At 40.2% G+C, this 21,344-nt stretch overlaps 1 protein-coding gene across 2 annotated transcripts; it reads left to right on the forward strand.

Annotated features, from left to right (window-relative positions):
* Nucleotides 1-1,824: 1,824 nt before the first annotated feature.
* phldb2a (pleckstrin homology-like domain, family B, member 2a) lies at nt 1,825-21,121 on the forward strand. Of its 2 annotated transcripts, none has more exons than XM_038695070.1 (16): nt 1,825-1,982; nt 3,530-4,491; nt 4,618-4,950; nt 8,648-8,782; nt 9,142-9,279; nt 10,467-10,613; nt 11,545-11,655; nt 11,730-11,819; nt 11,998-12,135; nt 12,637-12,736; nt 17,301-17,499; nt 17,823-17,913; nt 18,019-18,165; nt 18,298-18,517; nt 18,697-18,782; nt 18,983-21,121. In XM_038695070.1, the coding sequence occupies exons 1-16, from the start codon at nt 1,928-1,930 to the stop codon at nt 19,121-19,123; spliced, it is 3,093 nt and encodes a 1,030-aa protein (XP_038550998.1). In that variant the 5' UTR covers nt 1,825-1,927; the 3' UTR covers nt 19,124-21,121. The 2 variants fall into 2 exon arrangements, with proteins under 2 accessions (XP_038550998.1, XP_038550999.1); XM_038695071.1 differs by having other exon boundaries at nt 17,304-17,499; nt 18,983-19,123.
* The last annotated feature ends 223 nt before the right edge of the window (nt 21,122-21,344 follow it).

The raw sequence follows: 21,344 nt of genomic DNA on the forward strand, positions 1-21,344 counted from the left end.
GATACAAACAGTGATGCTCTGGGGAAATGGCATCGTTGCATTTTGTCTAATTTACACCACTATGTCAGACTTAACTTCAAAGTTAAGTTTTAGTAAACACATTGTTTATCATTATACTGCATGCACAGCTGTTGCCAAATATAGAGTTGTTACCTATGCATTAAATTACACAAAAAAGCCAGAAAAATGGTAACTGTGTCAAGGAGTTACACAAGAAATGAGCAACAGCTTAAACTCAAGTGATAAGTTTTGATTTTGTCATAGTCATAACTGTCTGGTTTTGTTAAGAGGCTAAAAGGTTTAAGACATTTTTTTTTTTAAATGACAGCCAACAGCGGTTATCAGTAAGCAGTAAGTCTCCAAACTGTTGACAACATCCCTGTGTGTGTGTGTGTTTGTACAGTATGTGTGTGAATGAATCGTAAATGCCTGATGTTGAATCAGAATATGGTGAAAGCAGTCTATTGAGTTTAGGGCTGAAATGATTAATCGATTAGTCGATCAACAGAAAATGAATCAGCAATGATGATTAATTGTTTTGTGTCATTTTCAAGCACAAATAGCACATTTTTAATGCACTTGGTGTTTATCTCTGTTTCTACATAACTGTAAACTGAATATTAGGTTTCTGATTGTTGGTCAAGACATTTGAAGATGTCACATTGGGCTTTAGGAAATTAAAACATGTATTTTTACTTTTAGACATTTATTGATTTTAAAGCTAATTTCCTTTGCAAACCTCTGAAACATAAACATTGTGTTTGTCTTGACAGTGAGTAAGACTTGGAAGGCAGTTTGAGCTGTTTGTTATGTGGAAGTGTTTATCTTCGCAGTATCACCACACATTAGATGAAACATTATCAGTGTTACGTTCCTCAAACTGTTTACATCATCTCAGTGTTTAGGAATTGTGCTACCTTGCTGGTCTGGTCTGGGCGATTCAGTAAAAACTCTTGCTCCTGACGTGAGGCTGGGGCTTTTCCCCCATTTTTTCCTTCTGGAGCTCTGGACAATGAACTCATGCTGATTGATTGTGTGACTGTGTAAAAGGATACCCTACTTCCTGTAGGCCCTCTCTCCAGACAGCAGGAGCAGAAAATCTTGGATCAGCCATCACTGTCTTTCTCTGCTGTGTGTGTGTGTGTGTGTGTGTGTGTGTGTGCTGTCTGGATTGAGGAAACAGTAATGTCTGAGTTTTAAAATCACTCCATTGTATGACTGGATTAGTGCTGTTTTCATCATCATCATTCATCTATTAATATTTAGATTTATGATGACCTGATTAATCATTTACTCAACACATTTTCAACAAATATAAAAAGTATTTCATTTATAATGATGAAATAGTGAAAAGAAAGCATTATGTTTTCGCTGCCTGAACTCGACCTGAGTCTGGGGCTCTGAGGGAATATGAAGGACTGGTCATGAGTTTGGAGTTAAATGATTGAGCAAGTGCTGCATTTCAGACTTGGTTTTTATTGGTAAAACTGAGCCGGGCATAAAATGTTTCCTCTGGGTCTGTTTTCCTCTTCAGGAAAAAATTTTTCCGTTTAAATATGCACATCTGAAATATCTGCTTGAATTGCGGTATTGTTGGAGAGTTTTGAGGGGATCTGTTGAGGGACCACAAGGGATGGATTCAACTTCCTGTGATGATTTTTAAATCTTTTGTTACTTCATTTAAAGCTGCTACTATACTGTTGCAGAAATACCAGTGCAGGGTGTTAGGAAGAAATGTTGAGCTGATTGTTACGTGCAGTATTTATTTGTATTCCAATATGTAAGATTATGATCAGTTTTGTATGAAGTGTAGTCTTTTCATTTTTGTGAGTTTCGTATTGACTCCCTCTCTTTTCTTCTTCTCAGGTAACAAAACACATAGGGCCCAGCTCAACCCTGCATCCTCAGACTGAGTCAGAGAAAGGAGATGACCAGCATGCTTCCTCAAAGGAGTGCTGTCGCCACAATGGGCTACAGCTCGGGTAAGACGCCATTCAAGATAAGTTTTGGTTTTTCTTGTGATATTTAAATTAATCCATGATACTGCAGCTGCCCATTTAGTTTTTGATCAACCCAAAAGGATTCTTGTCACTCCATTAGTCAGCGACCTCCACTGGCTACCCGTGGCCTCCCAAATCAAATTCAAGTCACTAATGCTTACATACAGAGTGACCACTGGATCTGCACCCATCTACCTAAACTCCACAGTACAATCTTATTGTCTTTCTTGGCCACTGCGCTCATCCAACAAACGCCGTCTGGCTCTGCCATCCCTTCACACAAAGCAATCTCAGTCCCTGCTGTTCTCATCTGTAACACCACAATGGTGGAACGAGCTACCACACAACATCAGAGCAGGGGCGTACCTCTCTAACTTCAAGAAGCTCAAACACCTCTAACCCCTGACCTCTAACATGCACTTCTGGTGCTCTTCTTCCATCTCCTTCGTTAACTCTTACTTCGTTCCCTATTTATTTACCCCACTGATGCCATACTGTTAGCTCTTACTAGTATTTATTGCTGCTCTTGCTAGTATCTATTGTCACATGTAAATCTTACTCTATTGATGCTTGTATGTTGTTCCTCAAATGGAAGTCGCTTTGGATAAAAGTAAAATGTAAAATGTAAATGGTCATTCAACAACAAATTTCACAGTAACCTACACTAGACTGATTGCACATCCCTTTAGGTTTTAATTAAATCTATCCTACACTTTCATCCAAAAAACAGAGTCAGCTGAATAAACAAGATCATTTAAGCTAGCTAACATCATGTAAGTCTGGATTAGTTCCATGAAGTAGGTTTATTGAGCTATCTGGTAATCTTAACCTGGAACCTGGAACAGCTCTTTTTGCATCGGTCCATGTTCAAGACTTTACAGGCTTCTGGGTTTAGTCAAACTTGCCTCTTGGAACCGGCTTCTGGCCTGTATTTTCAATAATGATCAGCTGAAAAAAACACCAAATGGTGAGAATTTGGGCTCAAACTGAAGAGCACAGTCACGCTAGAGCTATTCCTTCATGATCTCTGACAAGTTTAAATCATTGTCACACATTTGCAATGAACGATTATTAAATAATAATGTTGCTTGATGACAAAGGAGTACATATGGTGGACATTCTTTGATATCACGCAAACTCTTCTTTAATGATACGTTTATTCAGCGTCCAGCCACCCATGACTCAGGGCACAGTCCTCACACACACTGCCTTTGGGCTGAAGTGGAGGGTATCCTCAGGATTTCTCTTGCAGTCGAGACTATGATGCATTCTGGCCTGTCTTGGTCCACCAGCATTCTTCCATTTTTAGAAGAAGCTCAACCACTGATTGAGCCAATGTTTGTATTGGGCTCAGAACTGTGTGAGTGTACATTCTTCACTGCTCCCCCTCCCCTTACTCAGCACAAGTATGATAGCACTTCTCTTAGCTGAGCTGGTGCTTATTAAAGTGGTTACATTAAACCTGACTCTATTACATAGTCCAAAACGAGACATGATTTCATGCTCTGCCAACTCTCTCTTTTCTACAGACTGTGTGAAGATTGAGCACAGCAGCAGTGGCTCAGTGGGTGGGACGTTGCTGAGGGGCTCTCGCTCAAAGGCAGAGCTACAGGATCTGATGGAGACACTGCAGCGCAGGAAGAGTGCTCTGGAGGCCAGCTTGAGGGCAGCTGAGTGCAACCGCAAGTACCTCAGCGTGCCTGGTGGATCCCAGTCCGCCAGGCCACTTTCAATCCTCAGCAATACTGAACGGCCTCCGTCTGCCTCAAGAACTTTCTCCTACATGACCAGCAGCAGTGTGCCTCCATCACCTCGCCAAGGTGAACGCCAGCTGAGCCCTAACGTCTTGCTTCGCCATTCCCACTCTCGCCACCAGTCACAAGACAGTCTGCTCCTCTCTAACGCAGCAGATGGAAGCTCTCTGCTCTCGTCCTATGGGCAGGCCCAACCTCGTTCTCCCAGGGTCAAAAGTGGAGCAGCCAGTGTGCCATCCAGCCCTCGCATGGGCCGCAGACTTTACTCTCAGGGCAGAGCTGGAGCAGACTCCCGGCAGAGGAAATACTCCACTGGCTCCCTCACCAGCCTGGGCATGCACAGCCGTTCTCTGCCACGACTTCACAACACAGCAGACCCCCCTGCTCTGTCGCTTCCGTCACGCCACTCAGTGGGTTCCCACAGAGGAGTGGGCTCGGCAGGGCAGCGGCGCAGTCTCTCCTCCCTGGAGCAGCCACCAGATGTGACAGTACCAGCCAGCATGCCCAGCACTCCCAGGAGGGCCAGCCTGGCATCTCTGAGCTCTCTGGGTGTAGACATGGACGGGACGGGTTTAGATCTGGACTTCGGAGAGAGGAGGTTGTCCTTTGGGAAGGCTGGGCTGAGTCCAGGACAGAGGGTGGGCAGCATCAGCTCTTTGAATGGCAAAGAGGAGCTGAGAGACTATCACCAGCACCAGAGAGATGAACGGCTCAGGGAGCAGAAAGTGCAGAGATTGGTGAGTTTCTTTTTGAACCTGATTCATCCACTTTTTATACAAACGTCTTAACATCTTGTCTGAAAACATGACAGTTAACATTAAAATATCGCTAACATTGTAAAACAATGGATCACCTGTCTATAGGAGTGCCAACGTCTAGAGACCATCTTAAACCTGTGCACTGAGTTTGGCCATGTGGAGAGACAGCCGACGGGCTCAGCTGTTTCTGACCTGCAGAAGATCAATAAAGAACTGGAGAAGCTGCAGGTGTCGGATGATGAGTCAGTGTTCTCCGACTCTCCCGGCAGCACTGCTCAAGATAGCTGCTTTGGGGCAAAAGCCAGAGACTTCCAGCTGGCTGAGGAGCAGCAGGTCAGCCAGCGTCAGCAGAGCGGCTACAGAGAGGCCAGGTCCCACTCACCTGCTATCAGCCTGAACAGCAGTGCCCCCTCACCCTCCACTCACCACAGAACCAAAGTAAGTTTTGTCAAATTCATGCCTATTGACAGATCCTTATTTTCTAATTAATGGGTAATTTGGATTATTCGATGGACAAGTCAAGTAAATGTTATTCATATATACCAGAGGTCACTACACGCTGACCTACAGCCCATTTATTATTGAGACTTACTACCTCGTGACGGAGCGTTTCTATTTTAACCCGCGCAGCTTTTCTAGCATTTACTGTACTGGTTTAGAGGACCAGGAAACTCACAGACCAATAGCATGTGCTCCAATCGTCTCATGTGACGCTGCTCAGCCAATCAAATCTGTGCATACCGATGCTTGCGAGTCGAGTCCGCGAGATTCACCAGAGACCTTTTGGAAACACGCGAATTGAGGGGACGAAAGGGAAAAGAGATTTCACATGACTTTTAATCAAGAATGTACAGATTTTTACATGTACATTCCTCCCACGGGCAGTTCAAAACCAGAATATCTCATAGATCTAGATGCTAGCTGGAGCTCACGTTTCTCACTGAACAACAGAAAGTAGGAAAGTGGTAGCTCTGTAAGAGGAAATGAAAGAGAAGAGGAGGCATTACAGCTGTTCAGTTGTGTGTTTATTATAAAATTGGTTAAGACTACACTTCATCACTTCAAGCTACACTTTTTATTAAATTTTTTCTAAAAATTAGGCACTTTAATTTAGTTTATTTCAATTTAGAATTTATTATTTGAATAGTTATTATTTATTATCCTTCCAGTTTGATGTGAAAACTGACTGAAATATTATTTGATTTGACAGTCCGTTGACTAAAAACATGTGTTGATACAGCTATAGGTTATAGTACTGAATGATAACGCAAGTTCGTCGTTTTGATGTTCTGGACCTTTGCTTCGGGAAATTTTCTCTAACTAGACCTCTTTGAAATCTAATTGAATACCCCTGATATATACTAAAATTCCAAAGTGCTTTCCAACAACATTTTGTAACAGAATTATTAGAGCTAATTAATTTTGGGGGGCAGAATAACACCACAAAAGTATAGGAAACCCAGAGTGCTGATTTATTATGTTAGCAGATAGTTAGCCTACTTACCCAGCAGGTAGGGAGTCTTTTCCCTGGCCACTTGATGAATGTCAGACTTGATGAATGTTAGAGTATTTAGCTGCTAAATGCTCCACTATGTTCACCAGCTGTAGCGGCTAACTTTGTCTGCTGTGTGAACTTTGGTGCTGGGCAGGTACTGTTCAGTGGGTTTATCAGAGTTTCTTTTTCCTGATAGCACAACTACAGCTGGAAATTAGGTTGGGAGTAGAAGAGAGTCAAGAATGAGCCAAAATTGTAAATTTGCTGAAACCAAACAATGAGCCAAAGAGGGTAAAAAGCTACAGAGAGAAGCACATTGGCTGATAATTCTCTGTGGATTTGTCACTCCAAGCAATAACTTTTAACATTTTTGTTATTATTATTGTTAATATAAACATTTTAAGAGCAGAACCCTCTTTAACAATTTAACAATATACTATTGTGTTTTAGTATTGCCAGTTTTAGCACAGTTGTAATAAAACTGATGAAATTAGCTGCTTCAGTTCAGGGTCCCTGTATTAAGCATGTTGTTTCACTGTCACACTTTCATGGCTTTCTGGGACATAGAACATATTGATAATGTTATTAGTAACAAGTCAAAATGTCTGCAGTGAAAAAGGCCTGCTAAACCTTGTGCCTGGCCGTAAGCTTCTGTTCAGGCTGTATCACCTGGACAGAATGTTTTTTGATTAACAAGAAAACATCTGCCCCAAGTCTGTCCACATCTTGTCACTCTCTTACTTGCTTTCCTCCCATCATTTCTACACATTCTCTCAGTTTCTCTCTGTGAAGTGAGTAATCGTTAAGACTAATGGGACACATCCCTCCTGAGGAATGTAGTTTATCAGATTGCTGATAGCTTGTTGATCTTTGTTTGTTTACCTACTTTAACATCAGGGTAAATACTTTGCATTTCCTTTTCCACATTTTCAAAGAACTAAAATCTAGTGCAGATGACAAAGTTTCTAGAGATATTCAATGTGTCAGTGTGTGAACTATCTGGAAAATGTGGGGTTTTTTTTACAATTTATGTGTTGGTGCTGCCTCCCCTCCTACAAACAACCAGCAGGGTTGAAGGCGTTAATGTGGTCCGAAAAACATAATCATCATACACACAATGACAAATTTTGCATTGGGCTATATTTTGGTTTAAACTGGATTAATCTAGATGAAAATTGCAAACATTTTGTGAAATCCGTGTCATGATGGCTTCCAAAGTATTATTCGACACATAAACTTCTTTTGGTTGAGGTAGATTTCTCAAAATCATTGTCATCTTTTGCGTGCAATTGCCGGTTTTACATTTCCTGTTTATGTGGGTTGTCCAGACATATAAACAGCTTTGATGACACTACAATTTAATCTCATCTTTTCTCTCATTCACTTTTTTTTTTATGTGTCGCAGTGGGAAACCTGCTCACACGTACTGAGAAATTAACATGTTTATTTACGAAAATATAAATACATCAGCTGTGTCAAATACTGTGATTTTAGTTCCAAGGCTGGCCCCTTCCTGTCTCAGTCCTAGCGCCGCTGAGTTACTTACTGTCTCTGTAAAAGTGCAGCTTATTTCCTCTCCAGAGCAGTAACAGCCTAGTGGTGTGTCTGGTTTTAATGAAGAAGTCCTAGTTTTGTTTCAGCACTCATCCATTCAAGATCTTCAAGGGGGGTGGGGGGGCAGGAAATGACTTTATTCCAGAGAGAATTAGCGTGTGCATGTGTGTGTTTGTGTGTCATGCGCATGCACAACAGTGTGCGGGTGTGTGTGAGTGGAAGAATGCTAGTGTATATGTATGGTAAAGGCATGCGTTTTTCCAGATGTTTTGAACTCTACACTGAGGCTAAATGGATGGAGGACCTTGTGAAAATGAAAATGTAGTTATCCCATCAACACAGGTAATCAACCAATCTTTTTAAAAATTTCAAAAAACACCTTTTAAGTTTGTATAATTTAGCTTTCCAAGTTGAGGCCTTCATTTATGCAATGTGTCACTTTGACAGAGTTTACAGACTCCATATACCCTCTCTTCCATCTCCTGCATTCCTCAGAGCAGTGTGTGCAGGAAGAAAGAGCGCTCACAGCCCGCATGGGAAACTATAAATCCTAGAGCTGCTGGCCACATGAGGCTCCGACCACAAAAACAATCCTCCTACCTCCTAAAAGGAAGAATACCTGATAATACAGGATGTTTTCAATGCACCCATGTATGAGTATGAATGAATGTTTGTAGGATGTTGGTAGACGTTGAAAGATGTGGAAACTTTGGCATAACTGGCAGTGGCGTGCACTGATAGAGATTTCCATTACACCAAGTGGAAAAGAATCCTGTTGACAGTGATCCAGCTGTGGATGAGTTAAAACAGCAGCTGCTGTCATTTCATTCAGAAAAACTGATTCCTGCTGGCTGGAAAATTAGTTTAACAAAATACTGGATGCATGGGTAAAAAATTGTTTCTGAAACATTGACTTTACAAGCACCAACAGAAACTACTACCAGTAAACTTTATGATGGGGAGTTTAATGTGCAGCATTACTTAAATGTACAGTATGTATGAGTATTTAGTTGAATGTGTGTATTCACAAAATTTGAAGTCTCCTATGGAGCCAAGCATTTAAATGCATTCCTGTTGTCACTACAGGCTTTGGAGAGCGTGCAGCTGAAACAGGAAGTAACACATATAGAGGAAGAGAGGATTCAAGTGCTGAACAACATAGAAGAGCTGGAGCAGAAGATCAAAGACCTGGACAACCAGATGGAGGAGTCTGTCCGAGAGGTAGACAGTACGGTGTATATAAACACAACTGACACTTGAACAGCTTGATAGTGTCTATTCTTGTCTAGTATCAAATAACCTGAAGGCTTCTTGATAGCTTAAGAGCAGTGTGCAGCACTTTATCACTCAAGCTCATCACAGTAAAGCTGATTAAGTGAGATGTTTAATGCTCAGTGGTGTTACGGATCAATGCGGTCATCAGTCATCAATCAGAAATCATGCATTTTGATAATGAACTGAACTTTCTTTTATGCTTTTTCTTTGTCTTATTCTGTCTGAGTATCTGCCTAATTAAGATAGTTTCATTGGCAGTACATTTCTGCAGCAGGTTTTTCACTCTCTAGTGCTGTTTACCGCAGATGGAGGTGGAGTGTGCTCTGCTGGAGGGGGAACAGGAGTCGGAGGTGGCCCAGCTGCAGAGGGAAAAGGAGCTTCTGGACCAACTTAAGGAGAAGATACATAGTACAGAGAAGAAGAGCCACACTGAAAAGACGCAGGTAAAAATATGTAAAGTGGTCAAGCCAGGATAGAAATCTTAGACAGCCTCACACCTTCACTAGTTTGTCTGTCGTTAAGGAATTCAGCACAGAGTAGTCTGAGTTGTATAAGGGGGATGCTGGCATCAAGACTTAGGCCCCTTCCACACTACTGCGTTTTCAAATTAAAACGGAGACCTTTTGCTACGTTTGCACCTCCCGTCCAGACTACAACCGCGAAAACGAAGACCTAAAACGGAAAAGTTTAGAAATGCTGCCGACCCCGTTTTGAGTTTCAAAACTCCGGAGGGCGTTTTAGTGAAGATGGGCCAAAACGGAGGACTTTAGAAGCGATGACGCAGACGTAGCAAAAGGTCTCCGTTTTAATTTGAAAACGCAGTAGTGTGGATGGGGCCTTAGTGTGTGGACACGCGTCCTTAGACACTAAAGCCACGGCTCAAGCTCAGTTCAACCACAGCTTCCTCTGAAATGAGTTCATTTACCTCTTAAAACCAAGAAAACAAATTATGTTTCCAAGAGAAAATGCTTACCATGTCAGACCACGAGAGTTCATCACAAATGGGATCTGCAAAGCACTTAAAAGGCCTTCTAAAAGATTATCCAAATGACCTAAAACATAAAGGCATCTCTAAACAAAGTAATAAAAATATATTGTGGTTCTGCACCTGGACCTGTTAACTGACTTTCTCTGCAACAGTATTCTTCTAGTATTCTTTTTGACAGAACACCTGAACCAACTCTACTGCACAATACATGGCAGTTCACAGTGAGAGCCAAGACTCAGGAAAACCAAATACCTCAATTCTCATATTTCACCTACTGTTTGTTTTTACTTTTCTTTCCAATAAGTTTCTTTTTACCTTTATTATCCCTCTTGACCTTGTTCTCTGTAATCCTGGATCCCCTCCTTTACTGTCTGGCTCACACCTTCCTTGGTATCCTGCGTTTGGGAAGGGGCCCAAATAGTTAATAGTTAAAAAAAATTCTTAGTGAATCTGACTCCAATTTGGCGGAAAGCTAAAATCACCTGAAATCTGACATCACTTGGAAAGTGATGAAATTTAACACTGTGCCAAACATAGCATCTATTTTATATAGCTCTGAAGCAGATGGTCAGTTAAAGTACTAAAAACACCAAAGCATTATAACTATAATTGGGAAATTGTATTGTCTGTGGTGTTTCTCAGGAAACTGAGGAGCAGACAAAAAGTTTGGAGGATTTGGAGTTTCAGAAGCTGGAGAGAGAAATTAATCAGGATGAGGAAACAGAGAATCAGAACCAGGAGCTGCTACGGGAGATCGCAGAGTGTCAGCGTCTTACTGTCACAAGAAAGGTACAGCGAGTGAGGTTTTGTGAGTGTGCAGCATGTAGTGCGTGTTTAACACTGCAGTTAGTGCTGGCACCGCATCACTTGAAAATGTTGAATTTCTAGCCAGAAATATCTACAGTATAATTACTATTGTGGGTATTTTTGGAGCATGATAACAGAACGCACATCAAATGTGTGAATTAAGTAACCAAAATTTGACAAGATCTGAAATATCTTCTGTTTTATGGTTTAGTTAGAGTGGATGTTTAGTATTACTGTGGATTTTTTGGAAGTTCATTCCAACAAAATGTATCTTGATGGTCTCAGACGTTCAGGCTCTTTTTCTTGCTCGATTGTTTCAGTAAAAGGCGCACAGAAATATTCCTATTCTTATTCAAGTGGTGGACTTCCTGTCAATAGATTTGAAAAAGTGTACAGTTTAAACCTGCAGTTAAATTGCATTAATTTAGTGTTTCATCTGGCCAATCATATGATATAAAGCATCCACTCACCAGATCTTGTTGTGGTGATTATTTAAAATTCTCTTTTTTTCTGGCTTACTACATTGTGGTTTGTTGTCATTAATCCTACTACAGGTTGTGCATGAAATGAAATATTGTGCGATTTGCAGCACAAAGCATGAACTAATTACAAGACACAACAATACCAGCAATGGTAAGCATGAAATACTATTTGCATAGTAATAAAGACAATGAATAGATTTTTCAATCACGGGCAAATCCATAGACAGGGGGCAGAAACAGGATGAGGATGAGATTAATGTATACAGAAGATGTAGTTGTAAAACACAAGTCTGACAAAAATTTTACTTTTCCGTCCGGAAATGAGAATTTGCACCGCTGCTTTATAATAAAACACACATCATTACCTTGTTTCGTATAGGGTTTCAGGATATTGTGTAGTGATATTGTGCTGTGTTTTATTTTGCTCACAGGAGCGACTCATGACACTGAAGAAACAGTCCTCACAGATTACATTACAGGCTCAGCAAGAAAGAGAGAGTTTCCAGAGGGAGAAAAACACTTTGCTCGTCATGCTTCAGAAGGTAAGGGAATTTGCATGCTGATATTGTAAACACTTGATTTTATTTACTTGAAGATCCTTTGCTGATGTCTGCAGGAGCGAGAGAAACTGGCATCTTTGGAAGGAAAGTATGCAGAGTTGTCTGCGGGGCAGACCTTCACAAACAACCCTGCAGCCATCACACAGGTGAGCGTCAGTTAGAGTTAGAATAATACTTTACATTTCCACCAGCAGAGTGCTCCTCTGGCTTTTAAAGTATCTTATACAGTGAGTGACCAACGTTTTAGTGTCTCTGATTAGAAGTCATGATATTATTATCCTTTTTTTGTCCTTTTGCTTCCTCTGATTTCTGTGATCACTGCAGCACTTGCACTCTCTCAAAGAAAGGAGAAGAAGCAGTAAGGAAAACTCTTCCCACCCCAGTGACAGCCTACCTCATAAGAGGAGCCTGCAGGTCCTCACCTCTTATGGCAGATCCCTGGGACGCATGCTTCCTCCCAAGGTCATTACTTTTTAGATCTTAGCATATTAACGGTTGAATACAGTAGGATCAAACTGGGTGTTTCCAATCTGAAAAAAGTCCACTGATCTTTAAAAAACTAGTAGTATTTAGTATTCACTCTTATTTAAATCATACTGTAATACCAGTAGAAGCTTAGCAGCAAGAATAACCCAGATTTTGAAAGCTGTTTTTAAGGATATTCGAATAAAACTTTTCCAAATTAGCAAAGTTTCGAAAACACTGTTTCAAATAATGGAGCTCATTCTGATTCTGGACTGCAGAAGAGGGGATTTCATTGCCCTCATTATTTGTATCTAGAACTTTTTGTCCCAAGAGAATGATCCACCCAAGCAGGAATTTTAAGTTTCAGCCTGGCTTGTAACACCCTCCAGCTCATGAAGTACTCTGCGAATGTGAGACGTTTTGAGGTTGAAGATTGAAGGAAGGAAGATTGTAGAGCCTGGTCCTGAAGAACATATGTGCTGCCGTTTTTCTCCTCAGTCCCACCTGCCTCTGTCCCAAAGCTCCAGCTGTGGCAGCGTCATCCCACAAGGCTTCAGCTTCTCCCCTCGGGACCTGAGCACCCGCCGCCTGCCCAAGAGTGAGTCAGAGTGCCAGACTGTCGCATCTTGTATGCATCAAATCTATACTGTGAGATCAGCTTTAAACCTGAGGCATTACTCATGTATCAGGACAGGAAATGCTGAAGTGATGCACACAAGGAGCCACATTTAGTCCAAATCTGATATCAAAGAGTAAATGTTTGGCTTAACAGAAGTAGTGTACTTGATAGGAATTTGTGATTTTGAGGCAAATTACTTTGCCTCAAATTTTTGTTATTTGCACAGCTTGAAGTATCTTCATTAGAAGTGGCATTAAGTGGTTCTGAAAAATGTGTTTGAAGATACTTTGACAACAAAGAATGATATTAAATACTGTAGCATTCTAATGGAACAATTTTTATGATAGCTGTGGTGGAATGTAACTAACATTTACTCAACTACTGTTCTTAAGTACAAATTTAAGGTACTTTTCATGCCACCTTCCACTACACTCCACTACTTCACCACAATTTTGTGACAGCTTTAGCTACCTGTACTTCACAAATGAAGATTTTTTTGCATACAAAATATTTAAAGAGATTATAAAGTATGATGCTTTGTTATATATTCAGTATATATATGTGTATAAGCACAGCTGAAATGATTAGTCCAATTAATTAATTAGCCAATAGACTGATATTATTTAATAATTATATAATTATACAATTATATAATTACAATACAGGTCACATACAGCATGTGGTGCGGTCCTCCCCTCAGGACTTACGTGAATGACTAATCATTCATGCAGCACATCTGGACACACCACCGGTCACTGAACAGATCTCTGCCTCACTGCCACAAACAACTGTCTCCACCTGCTGGCATGTAAAGCTGTCTCCTACCAGCGTTGTTCCAAAGACTTCTATTCCTGTCATCATCACATATAGACCAGTAAACCGAAATGTGCAAATCCCACACAGAAATAATAGTAATCTCTTAAGGATTAAGACAATTGCACCAACTTCAGCACCCAGAACAAACACATTTAAAATGGCTCTCTTCAATGTGAGATCACTTTCAAGCAAGACTTTTATCTTAAATGATTTTATCTTGTCTGCAAATCTAGATTTTATGTTTTTAACTGAATCCTGGTTACAAACTAATGACCATACCCAGCTAGCTGAACTGTGTCCGGCCTCAATATGTTTGTTTTAGTCAACCCAGGGTCAGTGGTCGTGGTGGTGGGCTAATGAACGTGCACAGGGAAAATTTGAAATGTCATCAAGTACGCTGTAATGAATTTTCCTCCTTTGAAGCTCTCTCTTTTAAAGTTGCTCTTTCATATTTGTCATAGCTTATCGCCCCCCAAAACCACCTGGAGGATTTTTAGCAGAACTTCCAGAATTTTTATCTATTCTGGTTTAAAATTATGACAAAATTGTTCTTTGTGGTGATTTCAATATTCATGTTGATGACCTCACAAATGTTTATGCAACTGACTTTTTAAATATAACCACTTCTTGAAACTTTAAACAACATGTCTATGGGCAAACACATGACCATGGTCATACACTGGACTAGGTTTTTAATCTGGGTGTCAGCATTTTCTCTGCAGAATTAGTGGACTTGACCATATCTGACCACAAATGTATAGTTTTTAACTGTGAAACACTAGTTACTCAATCTGCCTCACCAAGCACTTCCTGTTCTCGCATCCTTAATGAACAAAGCGTTTCAAAGTTTTGCACATTGTATCCATTGAGCCAAAGCCAACACCTGACTGATTCCAACACCAACGACTTGACTGATCACTTCAATCATATTTGCTTGTCTTCCCTAAATACTATTGCTCCTCTAAAGGTTAGACCTAAACCTACAGCTCGTAAGCAACCCTGGACAAACAACAGCATTTGCAGCCAAAAAAGGGAATGATGCGCAGATGGAAAAAAAACAGTCTCCATGTCCATTACCTCATTCTGAAGGATGTATTATCTAACTACAATAACATGGTTAAGGTTGCGAGAACACACTATTTTTCTGAACTCATTACTACACATAAACATAATCCTAGGTTTTTTATTTAAGACTGTGGATCTGCTGGCAAACCCAACCCCTCCTTGTGCTTCAGCTGGAAGTAATGATGATTGTGAATTGTTTTTATCTTATTTTAATGATAAGGTGGTGTCAATCTGAACCTCTATTACCCCCTCTTCCTCTTACCCTGAGGTCCCTCACCGGCAGCAAGAGAGTTTTAACCAGTTTTATCCAAATGACTTGTCTGAGCTTTTAAAAACAGTATCACAAATGAGAGTGTCTTCCAGCCCACTTGATGTAATACCTACAAAGTTTTTACTGAAAGTAATAGATTCTGTTGGGCCCCGTTTGATCTCTGTTTTTAACAGCTCCCTATCTACTGGCTGTGTCCCTGATTATTTTAAAACTGCCTGTGTGAACCCACTTTAAAAAAAAACTGGTTTAGATCCCTCCCTCCATCAAAATTTTAGACCAATTTCAAAACTACCTTTTATAGCAAAGATTTTAGAAAGAATTGCGTCCAAACAGCTGCTCACTGTACTGGAAAATAACAAAATATTTGAAAAGTTTCAATCTGGTTTCAGGAAGTTCTACAGCATTGAGAGTGCCCTGCTTAAAGTCACCAGTGACCTTTTAATGTCTGCTGATGAAGGCATGTGCTCAGTCCTGGTACTCCTGAACCTTAGCGCTGCTTTTGACACCATTGATCACAGCATCATGTTAGACAGACTGAGGCACTGGGTGGGGATCTCTGGTACTGCCCTAGAATGGATTTCATCCTACCTGACAAATAGGAAGTTTTGCGTGTCTGTGAACAACGATGTCTCCTCATTCTGTCCAGTTAAATATGGTGTGCCTCAGGGGTCGGTCTTAGGACCCATTTTGTTTTCCTTGTATCTGCTTCCCCTTGGACATATTATCCATAAACATGGTATATCTTTTCATATTTACGCTGATGACACGCAGATGTATTTGCTGGTCAGATCCACAGACCCTGGCATGCGGAGTTCACTTACCGACTGCCTCTGTGAAGTAAAAAATTGGATGTCAAATAATTTCCTCCAGCTGAACTCAGACAAAACTGAGATCCTGGTCATTGGGTCCCAGCAGAGGGCAAAACAAATACTGCCATCTGCTGGTTCCCTAGTGAATCATGTTAAGCCTGTTGCAAAGAATCTCGGTGTCTGGTTTGATTGCATTGAAATTTTGAGCAGCACACCACAAAGCTAGTGCAATCATGTTTTTACCAGCTTAGAAATATAGCAAAAATTCGATCTATGTTAACCATTTTACACGCCTTCATCTCATCACGCCTGGATTACTGCAACAGCCTTTTCACTTGTTTAACCCAAAAATCTACTGATCAACTCCAGACTGTCCAGAACTCAGCTGCCAGGCTTTTAACCAGAACTAAGAAATATGACCACATTACCCCTGTTTTAGCTTCGTTACACTGGCTCCCAGTATATTTTAGAATTGACTTTAAAATTTTATTGATCACTTTTAAAGCTCTTCATGGCCTCTTACCTTATTATATTTCTGACCTTTTAGTCCCATACACACCAGCACGTACCTTGAGATCCTCGGGCAGAGGTCTGTTGTCTGTTCCAGAGTCTCGACTGAAAACTAAAGGGGACAGAGCGTTTGTTGTCAGGGCCCCGAGGCTCTGGAACAGCCTGCCCGAGGAAATCAGGTCGGCTGAGTCAGTGAACTCTTTTAAGTCCCTTCTTAAAACATACTTTTACAGGAGAGCCTTTCCCGATTTTATTTGATTCTATTTTTATTTTTTAAATATATTTTATATTTATTTTAAACGTGTATTCTAAAAGTGTTTTCTTGTTTTTAGCATGTAATTGTTTTTATGTGTTTTATTGTTTTTACACTTGTGAAAGGACTTTGTAACTGGTTTTTGAAAAGTGCTCTATAAATAAAGAAAACAACATTATTTATTATCGTAAATGATCGTATTTTCACAGTTTGGGATCTGAGAACTTATAAATTTATAATTTATAACAACAACAATTAATTATTACAAACCATTTCATTAAAGTAATCATAAGATCAATCCATATTGAAAATAATTATTAGCTGCAGCCTTATATAAAATAGTTAGAAATGAGCTAAACCTCACAACAGTAAAATCCTGATTTAATGCATGAGTAATACTTTTTCAATGATATAATATATTAGTTTAATAGAGGGGCCATTTTCTGCATAGAGTATTTTTCCTTTTAATACATTAAGTACATTTTCCTGATTCTGCATACCTGATTTTACGCAATGCTAAGTGTTCAATGTAGAACATTTTTACAGTGCTTAAGCGATGCAGTTTTTTTTATGTATATGTATGTAAGTTTATTTCTTGAAGATTGACAGTGTGTCTGAAGACCTTAAGCTGGACAGAACTACAAACTGTTCAGCGTAATAAAGCAGATGGTGTTTATTTCTGTTTGGAGGGTACTATCATGCGTTATTTACACTGTCCCATACTGTTGACTCAAGCCTGTTGGCACTTTAACATTAGATCATGCATGCTGAGTTTTTAACTTTGATATCTTTGTCGCTGTAATTTTTTACTTCTGTCAGCAGGCAACAGCCATGCACAAATGAATGAAGACAGGCAGAGAAGAAGTGATTTTTGCAGCAGGATGGTGTCTGAGCCCAACGTGTTCTTGGACTCCTTCACCTACCCGGACAACAGCCAGGCCTCGGATACCGTCAGTGTGGACAGCTCTGACAGCCTGGAGACCAGCTTCTCCGCCTGCTCCCCAGACAACATCTCCAGGTTAGAGAGAAACCGCAATAATGTACAGATGAAACGTTGCTTTGAAAAGTTTAGGCCCAGCAAATATGTGTGCATCAGAAGAAGAAGAGTTATATTTTTAGAAAAGAAATTGGAGCGTAAAGGCTGCAAAAGATCTTCAGGAGAGAGAAGATCAAGTAGAATGAGGAAATGCCTTTGAAAAGGCTGTGATGCTCTGTATTTTATTTTTATTTTTATTTGACAGTAATTAGTGTTTTTTAGTGTTAGTGGATATTAGTGTTGGAATGCCCCCTCATATCAGAGAAATCCTGTGTTTGACAACTTAGTTTTCCATTTTCCATCAGTGCCAGTATGTCCAATATGGCGAAGATCGAGGAGATGGAGCGTTTACTCCGAGAGGCCCAGGCAGAGAAGCAGAGGCTCCTTGAGCATCGGGTAATGTGCCTAACCTAAACAAGCCTGACATATTGTGTATCTGGATGTGTGTGTGTGTGTGTGTGTTTGATGATGGATGTAATTTACTCTATGTGGCGTGTGCAGGAGCGTGAGATGCAGATGCGCAGGCAGGCTCTGGAGGAGGAGCGAAGAAGAAGGGAGGAATTGGAGAAACGACTGCAGGAGGAAACAAGCAGGAGACAGAAACTTGTAGAGAGAGAGGTGAAGCTCAGGGAGAAACAAAGATCACAGGTATTCAGAATAACTGATGTGAAGAAGTTGAAATTGGAAGTTTTTTTCACAATTGGCTTCATTCATTCATTATAAATACTTCTTGAACAAAGTAGTGTACAATGTTTACATTTTTTAACACTTTTTCCACAGTCCCGGCTGTTGACTCGCTACCTCCCAGTAAGGAAAGATGACTTTGATCTTCATGGCCATATTGAGGCAGCTGGACACAACCCAGATGCCTGCTTCCATCTGGCCATCACTGATAAAACCTGTCGAGGTTTCCTGGTCAAGATGGGCGGCAAGATCAAGACCTGGAAGAAACGCTGGTTTGTCTTCGACCAGAATCGCAGGACACTCACCTACTACGCAGGTGAGTAACTCCTCCACTCAGTTCTCTGTTGAAAATGTGGCGTTTTAAAATGTGAGACAAAGTTACTGCAACAGTGATGTCACTTTTAAGCTATGCCAGGAGACTTTGGATGCTGAGAACGAGCTTTGATCACAGTGTTGGCGGTCCATAAACATTTCTGTTTATATTCTCCACTGCAGACAAGCATGAGACCAAGATGAAAGGAGTCATTTACTTCCAAGCCATAGAGGAGGTGTACTATGACCATCTAAAGAATGCACACAAAGTAAGTCACTTTATGTGGATGTGTGTGCACGTCTACACATGCCCCATTTCTTTGTATATTGTTGATATCTGTTTATCCTCTGATCTTCTCCATCCATTTGTCTTTCTCCCTCTCACACATGCATCGCCTCACCCCTCTCCCTTCTATTCTCTGTTATTTCACTTTTTTCCCTCAAAATTACATTCACTTCTGCACCCAAGAGCCCCAACCCCTCGCTGACCTTCAGTGTGAAGACCCACGATCGGGTGTACTACATGGTGGCTCCAACGCCTGAAGCCATGCGTATCTGGATGGATGTCATGGTTACGGGTGCCGAAGGACACATGCATTTCATGGTGTAGCTGATCCCAAGAGATCAGGGTCCGTGCCTCAAAACTTCTTTGGTGAACAATGTGTCACATGAGAAGATTTACAGCACTCGTATCAGCACAACAGCGTTGTGTAGAGCAGAGATGGATGTTCATCAGGTCAACAAAAAATATACTTCAGTTTACACTTAGCCTACAAGGACAACTCATGCTCAAAAGCTCACTTTGTAATGTAACCATAACAGATTAAGATAATTGATATACATGTTTTATAATTAAGCTATTTAGTTTCATTTTATTTGTTAATGTACCATGAGTTACATTGTCCAACTTTCTCTTTCCATATACAAAAATCTCTGCTTGTCTCATACATTCCCTGTCATGTTTGGCTTTTGTTCAGTCAAAACATCAGGGATGAGGGAAGCTTCTAAATGATCAGGAACATCCGCGAAACTTCTAAAATACGGTACCCACTGATGCTGCTTCTCTACAACAGATATAGAATATCTGTCTAACATATTTCTATAAATGTAATGTACATAACTAACGTGTTCAAACCAGAGTTTAAGTTGTAGGTCCACCTCAGTTTATTCTTCTTCTTCTTCTTCTTCTTCTTCTTCTTCTTCCATTTCATCTACTTTTATAACTTAGTCAGACTAAAATTTATTTCCTTAAAACATCAGGCTGTATCAGTGGGTCACAACTTGATCTTTTCCCTGTTAAGATCATCCCCGCCGTATTTATGGTTGCAAGAATGCACAATTTCTTTGTTATTTCTACAGTGTCACTAATACTCAAATGAAATTAGTGTGAATATTATCTTAACTCAAGCATATTGATTGCTGCTTCCAGACTACCAGCATAAGCTGATCTTGTCCGCTTATTTAAAGCTGGGCTGAATGTCCGCTCTCGCTTATATTCCTTCCACTGGGCTTTTCTTTCTATATGCAAATGTCATCCATGAAGGAGAGATGATTGAAGGCACCTTTTACATATTACTGTTATGATTTATTTGTATTTTCTGGCAGATATTCTACTCATAAAAGTTGAAAATTTGCCCAGATCACAATGGTACTGTGTTTCAAGCCTACCACTGTGCATATAGTAGAGGCTACAGGCCTGAGATGATGAGGCCATGTTGTGCAGCAGAGATTGCTATATGTACTGCGTCACCCACATGTTACTCAGCATTTCATTATGTGTTTTCACCAGCAGAGGCCCTCAGTTTGGAGTTATTGCACTGAAATGACGTAATGCTCTGGATGCTCTGGCTGGTCGTCCATGTTCACTTCAGTAAATGAGGGGTTACTATAAGAATGGAGGGTCAATAATCCATTATATTTTGTAATGCTTACACATATATGTAAGTATGTGCATTTATAAGCACATGTATATCAAGCTAAAAATTTGCTTTTTGGAAGCAAAACAGATTCCACCATGTTTAGGCTTTTCAATAAAAAATATTATTATAATGTTTAAATGTTTTGTAAATCCATACATTTGATATGTTTATTCATTTTTTATTTGCAACAGTCTGACTGTATTTCACAATGAAAGATCACTAACTGTTTAAAAACTAAAGAGGGCAGATCAGGTATCAGGCTACATAGCTGACATGCAGGTGACATGCATGTGTTGCAGATGAGTTGTTGCCTTTCCTGGATGCTTCACAGCTCACAGAAGTATCCGTCATGACAACAACTCATCCACAAACTGTCGACCACTGTATGAAACTCAAGCCTTAAAACCAAACAAATTACCGAATTCTATAAATTTTATTACATTTAATATTTTCTGTATGACCAATGGTAATTTTTGTCAACGCCATTCTTCAATAAGAATAAATAATTTTGATTATGGAGCATATTTGTGAAATGTTATGGTTGCTTTGTCTGTTCATATTACGTTTCAGGGGCTGTAAAAACCTAATCATGTTAAACAGTGAGCAACAAAATGGCTCTTGCTTTGCAGAGGTTTTGCTTTGTATGAGCACTGAAAAGAAGGATAATAAATCCCAACATGGCAAGATGATCTGTGTTCCCATGGATGAGAACCTTAGCATTATTTTTACAATGTTGTGTAAAGTTTTACCAACGTCCCTGTAGTGCAGTGTAACTAGATATTTTCACCAAACCTCTTACAGGAGTTTGCCTTTTATTTATCTTATAATAGAGTATAAGAGTCAATACCACCACCCCTGTGGTATTTTGTGCTAAATCATTTGTTTCCAGTATATCTAGAATGTATCTGAAAT

This window comes from Micropterus salmoides, unplaced genomic scaffold (assembly GCF_014851395.1).
Source record: "Micropterus salmoides isolate LMB-PRFRI ecotype aquatic unplaced genomic scaffold, ASM1485139v1 Ms_hic_scaffold_3648, whole genome shotgun sequence".
Taxonomy (NCBI): Eukaryota; Metazoa; Chordata; class Actinopteri; order Centrarchiformes; family Centrarchidae; genus Micropterus; species Micropterus salmoides.